Below are 13,525 nucleotides of genomic sequence, written 5' to 3' on the forward strand. Positions count from 1 at the left end.
AAGATTGCCTGGATTTGCTGTGATGACCTCCTGTCCAGGAGGAATTAAAGTGTAATGGAGAGGAAGGGAATGCCTCAAAGAGAATTTCAAATGGAAAACCATGTGAAGTCTCTACCTGTGGAAAGGCTGGAATTGTTTGCGTCAAGTTTCAGTGAGCTGTTGCAAATTAAAGTGGGATTGGGACCTCTCAGAAAATGTTACAAGAACACTGCAGTGAAATTTTTTTTCTGCAGATGAAACACCTAAAGCTGTTACTACTTTCCCTATCATGTATGCTTATTAGTATACCCTTATTTGTGGATTCACTCTACTCTGACTGAATTAAATAGCTAAATAAATATAAAATTAAATCATGTAGTATTAGACCTTTCCATTAAATCCTGGGGCTTGACTCATTTGCATTTTGTTTTGGTTTTATAATGCATGCTTATTTTAATTACTACTGATGCACTTTATTTGTAATTGTCTGTGCAATGCCCAAGCACCTTGCTAAGTGGATAAGGGAAGCACTTTATTCTATAAGAACATAATTAATCCATTATTATTCATTATTATTTTTTCTGGAATGGACTGAAAAGAATCAGGACTTTGAAAAATACAATACCATCAAATTATCTATGGCAAAAATAATTTTAACAGAATTCAGGTTTTCCTTATCTTCACCATTGTTTCCCTCCAGATAACATCACTCCTAAAGAGCAAAGCAGCAGCACTTAATGACCTGAAGATTGGGCTAAATGCCAAAGATGTTTGAAATCAGAGATCTGTCATGCTGTGTGCGTTCCTGGTGTCATCAAGGGCCCCATCCCTCTCCTCCCCCCACCTTGCATCCTCCCCCTGCAGCTTCCTGCTGGATTTGGCCTTGGATATATCATTTAACCACTCTGTGTCCATATTTCCCTTTTTGTGATGGCTACAGCCCTACAATTCACCTTCTACAGAACAGTACTTCACTAATATGCAGAGCCTTGCAAATGATGTATGCTAGGTATTGTGGCAGCATAATCAAAGGGGCACAGTGATGGCTGGATAAAAGAGGAGGCGTTTTCCAGCTATGCAGAATTCTTGGTTACCAAGAAAAAGAAGACATTCAGTTTCTTTTGATATCCTGGCAGATTCGTCCTCAATACCCCGTCTTCACTGAATTTTCTTATTACAGAGGATCATGCAACTCTATTAACTCTTGAAGTTTTGTAAGGAGGTCCCTGCATAGTCCCTCATGTTAGGCACAAAAGCATTCTGCTGCATTTTCCTTTGGCATATGCTCTCTGTCAAAACCTGGAAGGTCAGGACTGGTCTTACCATTTTTGTCCACCAGTCACCACACCTGCACAGAAAAGAGGTTTCTTTCTGATTCTCCTGCTTGTTTTTAGCTTACCAATACACAGCTGTTGGTCTCTGTTTAATTTATGACAAAGATTATTAGTACAAATTAGGCTAATGAGGCTGGTCAAGCAAATTAAAGGTGCAGAAACAGCGATTGAATACATAAGGTCCACTCTGCGCAGTAAAAGTCACATCTTCTGATAGGCATCGAAGCACCATGACACAAGAATTCCAAGCTGTTTTGCCCCATCCCCAATAATCCAAATCAGGATTATTTTTTATTTTTAGTTAATATTTCCTTAAGAACACGTGCCACGACCTGGCTGACTTCAACCTGGATTGGCCAGTATGATGTCTTTGACCCTTATGTCTTCATCTCTTTTATCCAGCTGAGCTGCTAAGAAACATGATGTCCACTGCAAACACAGACCTCTGCACAGGACTTGCCTCAAGAGTGAAAGCAGCCTCCTCTGTTCTGCCAGATAAGCAATCTGTGCCCGAAGTCTCTCCTAACAAGGACAAGGTAGCTCTACGTGTGTGTGTGTGCATGTACATACATATGTGAGTGTACATATAGCCACCCCTGTTTGTTTCCCAGAATGTATTAATGCCAAGAGCACGTTACTTCCACTGCTGTCCCTGGACTCTGTTCCTGAAAGGCAAGGCTGAAATGATGCTGTTCAGTAGCGTCTCTGAAAGGAGACAGCATGCCAGCACAGTTTCCCAAATGATCACTTCCACTCTTCTCCAAATACAGATTAGGTGTTTTCACATCCCCTGTCTTTCTGCGTGTGCCTTTTTTCACATTCCCCTATAACCATGTCTCCTATTGTTAAACAGTGCCAGTTCCTGCTCAATCTCCTGTCACAAAACATTAATGACACGCTAGGCAATGAGAGGGAGGAAGGTTTCCCCTAAACTTTTCCAATAAAATCATAAGTGTGTGGGATTTGAATGCTCATACTCCCTAGAGTTCACTCTGGGATCTTCCCCCAACACACAAGGGACATATGGCAACATTTCATGATCCCCCAAAGCCATCTCTAAGTGCTTGCTTAGAGAACTGTGAATAGCAGTTCTGTTTTAGGAGGAGTCTGTGAACAGCTTCTAATCCTGGTGATCCTGTTTGCATCAGTTTACATTTCCAGGGCTATCTGTGAACAGAAAAGACTGGAAATACACCTTTCAGCTCATCTGAAACAGAGATTCTCTTTTACACTGCTTGTTTCCCAACTTCAGGAAATCCTTGCTACAGTGCAGGTTTTGCTGATCTGAAAAGGCAAAATGAGCTCTACACCCAAAATCACTTAAACCCAGTTGCTTTTTGTTCTGTGGCCTTCCACTTTTTTGTATGATCAGTCAAGTCTACTGACATGCTTGTCTAAAACCTGACTGCTCATTACGCCTTCTGGATCTTCAGCACCCACAGTGATTGGAAAGGCTACTGCCTTTTTACCCATTATGGAAATCATCAAAATTGTTCACGGACCTAAACAGGAGTTCCTGAAAGTAAGTTTGTTACCCTTAGTCAGGTTATTTATTGATGAATGTAATAGAAAGCACACAGACAGTTTCTCAGACTCCAAGTTGCAAGTTTGCAAACTCTTCTGGCTGTGAGTAAGGAAGGGCAATAACAAATGAAGAAAGCCTGCAGAGAGTCTAACAGAAAAGGCCCTGCCTGTCAGTTCTCTGCTAGCACAACCCACAGTCCCTACATGCCCCAGAAAAACTCCACAATAAGCCTTAGCTTTCCTCCTAAGAACCTAAAGGACACTAAAAACTCCAAGGAGCAACAAACTTGCAAGGAAGCGGGAGGTTTCTTTAACATCCATTTTCCTCAGAAACTCCTTCCGTTGAGTTCAGATTTAACCTTCCATTCACCTGCCCACTACAGGAAGGACATTGCTGAGTTCAGGGAAGGGTAATGAAGCCTGTGGAGGTTCTGGAGCTGAAGTCTGATGAGGAGTGACTGAGGGAGCTGAGGTTGTTTAGCCTGGAGAAAAGTAGGTTCAGGGGACACCCAATTGCTCTCTACAACTACCTGACAGGAGGTTGTAGCAGGGTGACGATCAATCTCTTTGCCCAGGCAACCAGTGACAGGGTAAGGGGAAATGGCCTCAAGCTGTGCCAGGGGAGCTTTAGGCTGGCTATTAGGAAAAGTTCCTTCACTGAAAGAGTGGGCAAGCTTGGGACAGGCTGCTCAGGGAAGCGTGGGAGGCACAAATACAAGCGGACATGGCACTCAGTGCTATGGTTTAGTGGGCACGGTGCTGTTCAGGCAAAGGTTGGACTTGATGAACTCAGAGGGCTTTTCCAACCGTGTTTCTAACCAGGTAAGCTAAAAATAGGGCCGTTATCAACGGGGCAGCCAACACTAGCACCATTATTCAAGTCACTTTGGAAAAACACCCCAAAAAGAAATGACTAAGTCACCCTGGATAAGGAAAGCCCAGTAACACCCAGAAAAGCCACTCGGGGAGGAGAGCGAACCGGGCGCTGTGGGGGCCGCGAGGGGCTCCTCAGGGGGCTCCCCCCGGCACCGGCGAGGCGGCGGCACCGCCACCCACGCAGACGCGGCCGGGCGGGCGGAGGGCGACGACGGGGCGGCTTCCCAGGGGGAGCACCGGGACAGGACCCCCGGGACCGACGAGACCCCCGCAACACCGGGGGCTTCCCCCGCTGCCGCGGCCCCTCCCGCGCGTGCGCGGCGCGCTCCGGGGCGGGCCCGCGCGGGGGCCCCTCCCCTCCGCCCCCGCCCCTTCCCCTCCCGCGGGAGCGCGCGCGGCCGCCGGCGGCGCGGGACGCGCGTGCCCGTGCGCGCACCCGGGGCGGCGAGAGGCGAGGCGCGTGCCCGCGTCCCGCGCCGCTCTCGCCGGAGCGCCGGCGGGCGGGCGGGCGGGCGGCGGGGCCCGCGCCGGCGGCCGGGGCATGGAGAGCCTGCTGGAGAACCCGGTGCGCGCCGTGCTCTACCTGAAGGAGCTCACCGCCATCGTGCAGAACCAGCAGAGCCTCATCCACACCCAGCGCCAGCGCATCGACGAGCTGGAGCGGCGGCTGGACGAGCTGAGCACCGAGAACCGCAGCCTCCGCGGGCAGCAGCAGCAGCAGCAGCCGCCGGCCCCCGCCGAGCCGCCGGCGGCCCCCGCCGAGCCGCCCCAGGGCCCCCCGCCCGAGCAGCCCCCGCCGCCGCCGCCGCCGGGCCAGCCCGACCCGCTTCAGCACCACCAACAGCTCCCGGCTCAGCCGCCGCCGCCCGCGGGCAAAGCGGCGCCGGCGGGGCCCGGGCGGGCGGCCGGGCACCAGCACCCCCCGCCGCAGCCACACCAGCACCCCCCGGACAAGGACGGCCGGGAGAAGGGCTGCTGCGCCGCGCTGCTCCAGCACAAGACCCCCCAGGCCATCGGCAAAGGCGTCCTGAGCCGGAGAGCGGAGTGAGTGCGAAGGGGGAAGGGGGCGGGCAGGGGCGGCGGGGGCAGCGGGAGCCGTTCCGGGCCCGGCTCCAAGAGGGAACTGGGTTATACCCCCCTGCAGCCTCGCACGGGGAGAGAGGCAGTGTGTGGGTGGGTGGGGGAATCCCTCCCTCGATGCGTTCTCGGGGAGAGCAGGCAGAGTGCAACGAGGAGCCAGGATGCTGCTTCCAAGAGGCATCAGCCTCCCGGTTCGCCGCGCTCATTTCTGTGGACAAGTGTCCGTGGGAAGCCCCTCGGGCTACCCTCCCGCGGTGCTCACACGCGGCATCGTGCCTTCGTTGTCTGTCAGAAAGGAACGAGTCCTGGATCGACGAGGAGTGAGAGCGGTTTAGCCCAGGCAGGGAGAAGCCTCGCAAAGAGCAGCGGCGTTGTGGTCGCTTCTCTTTGCCTTAAGTCGCTGGTATCTGTCAGAAAAACCCGTCATCCCTGGAGTGAGCTGGGGTTTTCCTGCCCGCGCTGATGTAAGGGGTGCATTATATTGCACGTGATGTGTGTATGTTCGTAGAGATACAGATACTGTACACAGCTTTGACATTTGGGGTGCTTACTGCCCTAAATGTGTGTGGGTTGTCTTTTTTTTTTTTAATTTAATTTTATTTTATTTTAATTTTTCTGTGAGTGGCACCTGACACCGATCCTGCTCTTCAAAAGGACAAAGTATTTTTTTGTTGGTCTTTGCTCTTCAGTGAAGAAAGCTTGACTAATAGTACTGAATACTGGTAATTATCTGTGTGCATGCATGTATAGTAAACAAGGATGAGCATTCCAGCACTATAGGTGGTGGAAGAGGCTACTACTGAAGAGCAACATTCTGTTGGATTATGTATTCAGTATATACCATCAGTTCACCAGCTGGTAATTGCAACTGCAGTCAGTATTGTAATTTCCTTTGTTTAGGCACTTTGAAAGCAGGGGAATGTTTTCTGGTTGAAAGCCAGGGTTAGGGAAGTTAGGAGAAGGAGCATAGTTTCTGCTGTGGCTTCTTTTATGTAAGAAAGAATCTGATATAAGTAGTAAAACTAGATAGAAATGTCTTTTGTAGAATGATCTCTATTGTTTTGGTTATAGTAATGTCCAAACAAATGAAGTACACAGCACACTGTATAGCCCAAAACGTTTTCCTTGTCTCTTTTGACAATTTAAATAAAAGGGACCCTTCTCTCTTATGTTTGTTTTGAACACACAAGCAGAGCTACAATGTGGAGCTGGATCTTTGGCTGGTGTAAGTGGAGTTACACCACTTCATAACAGCTAAGCATCTATCGTGATTTTATGAAAATCAGTGAAGATACTACTATTGAAAGAAACACCATTAAAGGAATGAATACAGTCAAGGCATGCTTGAATCCCAAAAGGCAGATCCCCACTTCTAAAATACTGCACTGTAAGACTCAATTTTGCAATCACAACTTAAAGGAAGTGAGTGGGCTACTCAAGTATTAATACAGGTAGTAAGCATTTACAGGATCTGGCTCCTATTCATCATGCAAGAGCTGGAGTTTAAAAAAAGAAGTAGGGCCAGATGCTGAACTCATGCCGATTGCTGTAAATCCAGAATACCGTGCTTTAAGTCCCTGAAGTCGAACCGGTAAGAAACCCATATAAAAATATAAAAATGCATAATCAACCTCATTGTTTTTTCAAGAGTGACTCCCTGCAGTGAGGACTCTGTTAGAAACATCGTCTCAGCAAGGGCTTTCCCTGCTTCTGAGCAGAGTTTTTAACATACGTCATTACACAGGCTGAAGAATCAATTTCTGTGCATAAGCCTAAATACTTCCTTCTTATCTGAGCTCTTTTTGCAGTAGGGTTTGACTGGGGGAAGAACTGTAAATTTTTTACTTCATGCCAAAATGCACAAAGAGAAGTGCATTAAGAACACAGGTGATCGCTGGTATATCATATGATAATCTTTATATTTCAGACAGATGGACAGATAGATAGAGGGATGGATGGAGCCTTTTTGTGGAAAGTCAGGGCTGCTGCTGGGGATAACAGAGCAATCCCTGCAGCGTTCTTCGCTCAGGAAGATTAAAATAGACTGCTTGTGTTTCCTTCTATAGCTTAGGCAAACCAAAATCTTTGTATAGAAAAGGAAATGTGAGAGAGGCCAAACATTTCTCACTCCAGCAGGTTCTTTTTTTCCCCCCACTGATTGTATATGCTGGGTTTCATCCTCTCTTTTGTCTGTTAGAAGAAAATCAAAGAGACTGCAGAATCTAACTTACAGGCAACTTGGATGGAGGGTGAGGAGTCTTTCACCACCTATTGACAGGATGCCCAATATGCCTTATGATTCAGCTGGCTGACCTGAGAGTTGTATTTTTGCTTTTGTTTGACAGTAGGGGACATATATGTTAATACCTGCACAGACCAGGTGCCTGCACTCTCTTCCTTCCTCCCCTCATCTAAACATGCCTTTCCCTCTGTTATAAACCCTGAAATTCAACATTATCTATTTTTTTTTTCACTTAACCAAGAGTACAGGACTGACTGTTCACTACAGAAAATGGCCACTCTAAACAGAACAGAAAGGATATTTTAGCATGTCGGGAAGCAGTGGCTGAAAGCAGGGGTTAAAGCAGTACCCAGGCAGTGCCAGTAATGGAATATCCTCTGCCTCTCACAAAACGGGAGGTTGAGGCAGCACTCAAGTGTACTTGCACTGCCCCTTCTCACCTCAGACACAGCCCAGGGATTTTACTCATTTTGAGTCAAGTTTGAGGGTTTTTTGCAGCCCAGCTCACCTCAAGCTCTGGAAAGAAATGAAGACCTGAGCTTTTGGACACATGTGACTCATTCATGTCGGCTGGGGCAGTCTTCCACAAGGGATTCGTAAGGAAAACGAACTGAAGCCTCTCTCTTATTTTAAAGAAAACTTCAGTCTTCTTTTTTTTTCTTTTTTTTTTTTCCTTTTTAAACTGACAACTTTTCTTTCTTTAAAGCCTTAAGGAAAAAAAAAGCCTACATTTTAAAAGGGGACAAACCCGAGCCCATCTCTAAAAATGGAAGAATTCCTGAGTTATGCAGAGGCCTCTAATTGTTGCTGCATGTCTTTGTGTGAGAAAGGTAGTACTGAGCTTGCCTATGAAAGGAGCAGAGAAAAAGTCAGAAGATTCTTGCAGAGATTTTCAGCAAGAATTAGGCTGATTATTATTCCGCGGCATCTGTCTCTTTCTACCTTAGGAAGCTATTGCATAAGCACCTCACAGCTTTAAAAACAAAAAAATAAGGTCATTCGTCATGGAATGTTTTGCTTCAAAAATACAGGTTGCCAAATTAGCATAACTCAGATCACCCTTACTAGGCAGCCTCTTGTCTTAAGGGACCATTCCGAAGTGTCGGCAAATCCTGTGAGTGTAAATTTTCCTTCCCTTCTTTATCAGAATACGAACTTCTTTGCCAATCCCCAGTACCCTTCACTGAGTATCAGGGAAATGCCACAGGGTTGAATTTAGCAGATTACGTCTAAATGACCCAAATCCTGCCGGTTTTTATCAGTGAAACTCTCAGTAGGAGCTCTGTGTATGGAGGGACTTCAGGTTCTGAGCCCAGGCATTAGTGGGAAAACTCGCTTCGATAAATACAATTAGAATAATAGGTAATAATCCATTATAGTTCCCTTCATCAAAAGACATGGGTGCAATTTACAAACATTCTGTATTAAAGTGGCATTAAAGTCCTCTTTAAACTGTGTCACCAACAGTGAAAATAAGACATAGAAACGGTATTTGTCTGGCATGACATAATGAATCCAAGTACTGCCTTTAAATTATCAGCCCGTGTTTGCTCTGCAAGGTGTCCCCTCACGCGAAACAAATTCTAGAGCTCTTGGAAGAATTTTGCTAAAATCACATTTTCCCAGAGGTCTTAAAGCTCATTTTGGATTTGCATTGGATTGAAAACTGTTTTATTTTATTTCATATTGGTCTAGGACAGAATTTTTTACCATAGTAAAGAGGCAAGTTTTAAAAGACAATGTAAAAGTCACTTAGTTGCCGTTGTGGTCTGGGACTGTTTGTTTAGTTTTTTTTTTTTAATTTCAAAAGCTCAATTATGTAACTTTGAAATGAAGATATTGCATATGCAAAGGTGCTGTTTACCATAATTTTTCTTTTTAACTATGCGTTGATGTTCTATTCTATGGATTATCTCCAGGGTAAAGGCATTAGAAAAAATCCCACTGATTTCAATGGATACTAACAATAACTGTAAATATTATGTTTACCATTAACATATTTTGCTATAATTGCGCATTGCACCAGCACAAAAACCCCTCCAACAATTAAAATAAAAAAAAAAAAGACCAGAACAGCTCTGAATGGCTCATGTACCCCAGATATCTATTCCTTTCACTATGGGTGCACAAGGAATGCTACTTTTGCCCTCTGCTTTCATTTTTTCAGGTTTCCTCCAGCGTATTTCAGGGTTTAACTCCCCTGAGTGTTCACACACCAGAAATAGTTGCATTGGTGCTGCCCTGGGTTCTGCAAATCCCTGCTAGCAATGTACTGTCTCAGCAGCAGAAGTTATTTGGAGTCGAGTGCTGTAAGCAGGTTTCAAATGACAGAGGTCTGCTTTGGCATAGCTACTCAGATGTTAAAGTCCTGCTTAGATGATTTTGAAATAAAGAGCATAATGAGAGGAAAACAGAAAGTAGACTCTCTGTGACTATATCCCACTTAAAGGTATGTCCATGCTGGTTCCATTCACGTTGTAATCAGCTAAGACATACTTTATAACATGAACACACCTACATCTTATTTACATCAGGGCCTGTAAAATCCCAGGCAGAGAAATATGGAGATATTTATTCACAACAATAGTTAAAGAATAACAGATGAACTGAGAGAAGGAAAAGGGCTCGGCTTAGCAAGGGTTCAGGATGAAGTTCTAGGTATAAAATTGCTGAGTAAGGGCGGCGTGAGGACTTCCAACCACAGGGATAGTACTTCTGTATGATGCTGTATAGTCCCAGCCAAAGCAACACAGTGTCAAGGCTGAAATTACCAGTGTGGGAAATCTCACTGACAGGATGGGAGCATCAGGAAGTAAGAAAGGGAAGGAATCTGTGTGAAACGATGCCTGGTAGTGCTTTGGACAGACACCTCCTGTGTTTCTGTGTCCTGAACCCATTAGAGCAGTACTCGGAATAACAAAGACTCATAGCAAACATTTAACAAGAGAAGCCAAGGGCTGAAAGTAACAGCAAAAAAGGTGAATTTTAAAATGCTTAAATAAGAAGGGATGCAAATGCATTATTTTTACTTCTTTTAATAAAAAATGGTGACATTTTTATGTCACTCAGCTATATGTTCTGTTGCAACCAGGCTGCTCTTCTGTGGTGGCAAGGGTACCTTGCTTCCATATGCTCTGTATTGACCCATTTGGTGTCACTTCCCAGGCAGATCCAAGGTAAGGCTCTGTAAGAAGACTTTAGGAGCAATGGACTCACATGGCAACACTGTTAGCGTGCGAAAGAATTCTCACATGGGTGTTTGGAAGAGGTATTTATAGGAAAATGTCCCAAATGTCCCAGGTGTTAATAATGCCCTTGAGAATTCCTGCCAGGGCTTCAGTGCCAGGTGACTCTTGGGCTGGCTGTCCCATTCTTTGGAGCACAAGCAGTGGGAAAAAAGCCCGTTGTTCTGAGATTGCAGCAAGCGACTGCTACTTCTGTGTCCTTCATTACATTATGTGCACAGGAATATACAGTCTAGGCATGGTCCATACAACTTATGGATGCAGAAGGTGGCTACTTACATGAGGTAGACTGTACACATTCCCACCTATGCCATACTTGAAATTATTTGCACTTTTAGTCAGAGTCAGAGAAAGCTCGCCTTGGTATACTCGTCTAGTCCTTAGTTCCAGACCAGATCCTGTCAGCTAGAAGTTGGGTCTTCTATTAATTATGGTGTCTACCTACTCATAAAAAAAAAAAAGGTTCACATAATAAAATTATTTCTGCCAGCAAAAATAGCTCTAGACAAACCTATATATTAGACTGTAGAAATTTCTCAGTTTTATCTTTTTTTCCTTCTGCCTTGGAATGCACGTTGAAACAGTAAAAAACAGCTACTGTCTCTACACTGTAGTCTTTCTGTATGACGGGTTAATTCATCTTCTGCTTTCCTGTTATTTTCCTTATAAATGCCATGTTAGGTTGCTTATTTTCTTCTTTTTTTCCTAGGTCAGCCGTGGTTTATTTCTCTTTTTTCCATTCTCGGTTATGAAACCTTTTGTTGTTTGTCCCTTAGGAAAACATTATGGAAAGCCAGAAATAATTCTCTGTTTAACAGATGGAAAATATTTCATTTGTTGTAAAATTACCTGTAGCCTGTGCTTGTTACTTGGTCCACATTCTATTGAACCATGTAAGAACAAAAGGGAAAAAAGAGAAGAGTCATTTATGAAGGCAGAGCCTGAAATGTGACCATTTTCCCTTTCTTTTCATAGCTTTTGAAAAATAATATAAACCTTTTTTCCTTCAAAGAAGTGTATCTTGAAAAAAACCTAGTATTATTCTTATATACTGTATATTCTTGTATTCTGGATTTTGTAATTTCATTTAGTTAAGCCCTAGGTGAGAAAATGAGAGTCTTGACTATTGGATTTGTTCTACCCAATGGCTCTGTTTAGGATCTCAGTTAGAGCATTGAACTAAAAGTCCTAAGATAAGGCTTTAATTCCTCCTAAATTTATTTTTAACAGACTTGTGATGCTGGACAGACCTTTTCATCTCTGTGTATTTTAAGATCTGTAGCAAAGTGGTTGGAGATCTATTGTTACAGACAGGAGTGGGCAGGTTGACCAGGAACGATCCTTTCTCTAAATTCCAGCATAGGAAGCAGCCTAAAGCTCCTGTCTTTGCTTCCAGTGAGTACAGCAAGGCAATATGTATATTTGCACACAGAAAAGAGAATATATTTGCATGAGCTTTTGTCTACAGTAAGTGTCTCAGAGCCAAGTTGAAGCAGCACCTAGTTTCTATGCTTTTTACATACAGACAAGCAAATCATCTGCTGGAGGAAATCAGTGCATCTTTACTGACGTCAGTACAGCCATGACAATTTACATCACCTGAGGATCTGTACCACATTTTGTGTATCTGTCCTCACACGCAGATACACATCCATCCACTGATGTAAATGAGTGTTGATGATAGCAATGGATAGCAATTCATAGAGATAACAGTGAGCAATGAGAAAACCATTAAGCAACATTCTGATTCCTTGTGTAATATGTTTGTAATGTTTTCTTATGGTATTTTAGTATAAGGTGGTAGGAGTTTTGTTGCTGCAGGGTTATAAAGATACATTTGCTCTGTTTGATAATGTTTTTTTCCTTTTCTCTGTGCTGTGCATGCACAGTCTGCTTCTCACACAGGTATTATTGTATTATTTTTATTGCTTTTGCTAAGATTATGTTCACTGATCAGCCATTATGTTCATGTGATCTGAAGTTGCACTTTCTGAGGGCGATAGAAGGGCATCAATATTTTTCATGATTAGTTGCATCTAAGAGGGGACATTTTGATGAAATTGAAGTGATTTTGAGTAAGAAATAAGAAATGGAAAACCTTGTCCTTCCTGCCCTCTTCTAGCTGAAAACAAGGGGATCTGTGATCTGCAGAACTAATGAAGCTTGGCTTCCAGAAGATTTGTGTCACGGTTACATCTGATGCCTAGCAAGATGTGAGTTCTGATCTAAGCTTCTCCTGGTGTCAAGGCTTTTATAACATCCATCTCTACCATGGAGACTTCTCTGTGGACAAATGGTTTCAGTTAACTCAGCAGCCTTTTTCTCATTGGAGAACCTACAAAGTTCTCTCTGTTACACTCTACCAGCTGTTTCCATGGAACTTCAGTCAGAGGTTAGTATCTCTGAAATCACTGTAACTCAGTTAAACTTGGTTGAAACTCTCCATGGGATCTGCAGTTACAAAGTAGGAACCAACACAGACACACATACACATAGAGAAAGAAAGAGACACAGATGCATAGAAGGAAAAAAGGAAAATATTATATGGTCACAAAGAACACATTTTGCTTAGGAACCCAGGCAATAAAGACAAAGTCCTAGATAGTTTTCTGAATTAATGCACCGGTACATCAGAATGCCTCAACAGTCCAGTCTAAATCTGTGACCCTTTCTTGGAACAGGTGTTCTGTTTGTAATAGTCTCTTAAAAGTCTTGGAATATTAAAGTTATAAAGAATTGGTTAATTACTGTAGAAATTCCAATGACACACAGGTGGACGTTTACCACTGGCAAATGGAGTCTGTTGCTCCTCCTGGCTTTGCATATGAAGTTGGTGGATCATCTCAATCCACCTGCCAGCATTTGCATGAGCCTGGGCTGCTGCTAAGGCAGTTACTGCTAGAGAGCTTAGTTTTTATTTCCTGAAACACACTGAAACCTCTATGTCATTCTCAAGAGTAGCAGAAAATTGACACTGAAATTATTATAGATCTTGAGGAGGCTTGGGATTTTCTTCAGGTTTTGCTGTAGTTTGGATGTTTCTTCAAATTCTAACCTTTCTATTAAAATACGGGACCTTGCTACCAGTCTATTTGTCTCTATGATGTTGGTTTCCAGCCAGTCCTCTGAAGTGCTTCCCCCTATCCTGCTCCAGTGTGAGAGCTGCTCTGATACTATTGCTCCTCAGCATCCAGAATCTTAGTGTTGCAGTGCCTGGATGGACCCTGCCTCAATGGAGCATCCCT

At 44.2% G+C, this 13,525-nt stretch overlaps 1 protein-coding gene across 4 annotated transcripts in view; it reads left to right on the forward strand.

The window, feature by feature from the left end:
- The first annotated feature begins 4,211 nt into the window (after positions 1–4,211).
- Positions 4,212–13,525, forward strand: part of IQSEC3 (IQ motif and Sec7 domain ArfGEF 3) — a 100,462-nt gene continuing 91,148 nt past the window's right edge. For all 4 annotated transcript variants that reach the window (XM_051784898.1, XM_051784901.1, XM_051784900.1 and 1 more), the window contains exon 1: positions 4,212–4,757. In XM_051784898.1, coding sequence (XP_051640858.1) covers positions 4,255–4,757 — 503 coding nt within the window. In that variant the 5' untranslated portion in view covers positions 4,212–4,254. The remainder of the gene's footprint in view (positions 4,758–13,525) is intronic.

Source organism: Manacus candei, unplaced genomic scaffold (genome assembly GCF_025592945.1).
Source record: "Manacus candei isolate 608988 ecotype Guabito, Panama unplaced genomic scaffold, ASM2559294v1 h1tg000018l, whole genome shotgun sequence".
Taxonomy (NCBI): Eukaryota; Metazoa; Chordata; class Aves; order Passeriformes; family Pipridae; genus Manacus; species Manacus candei.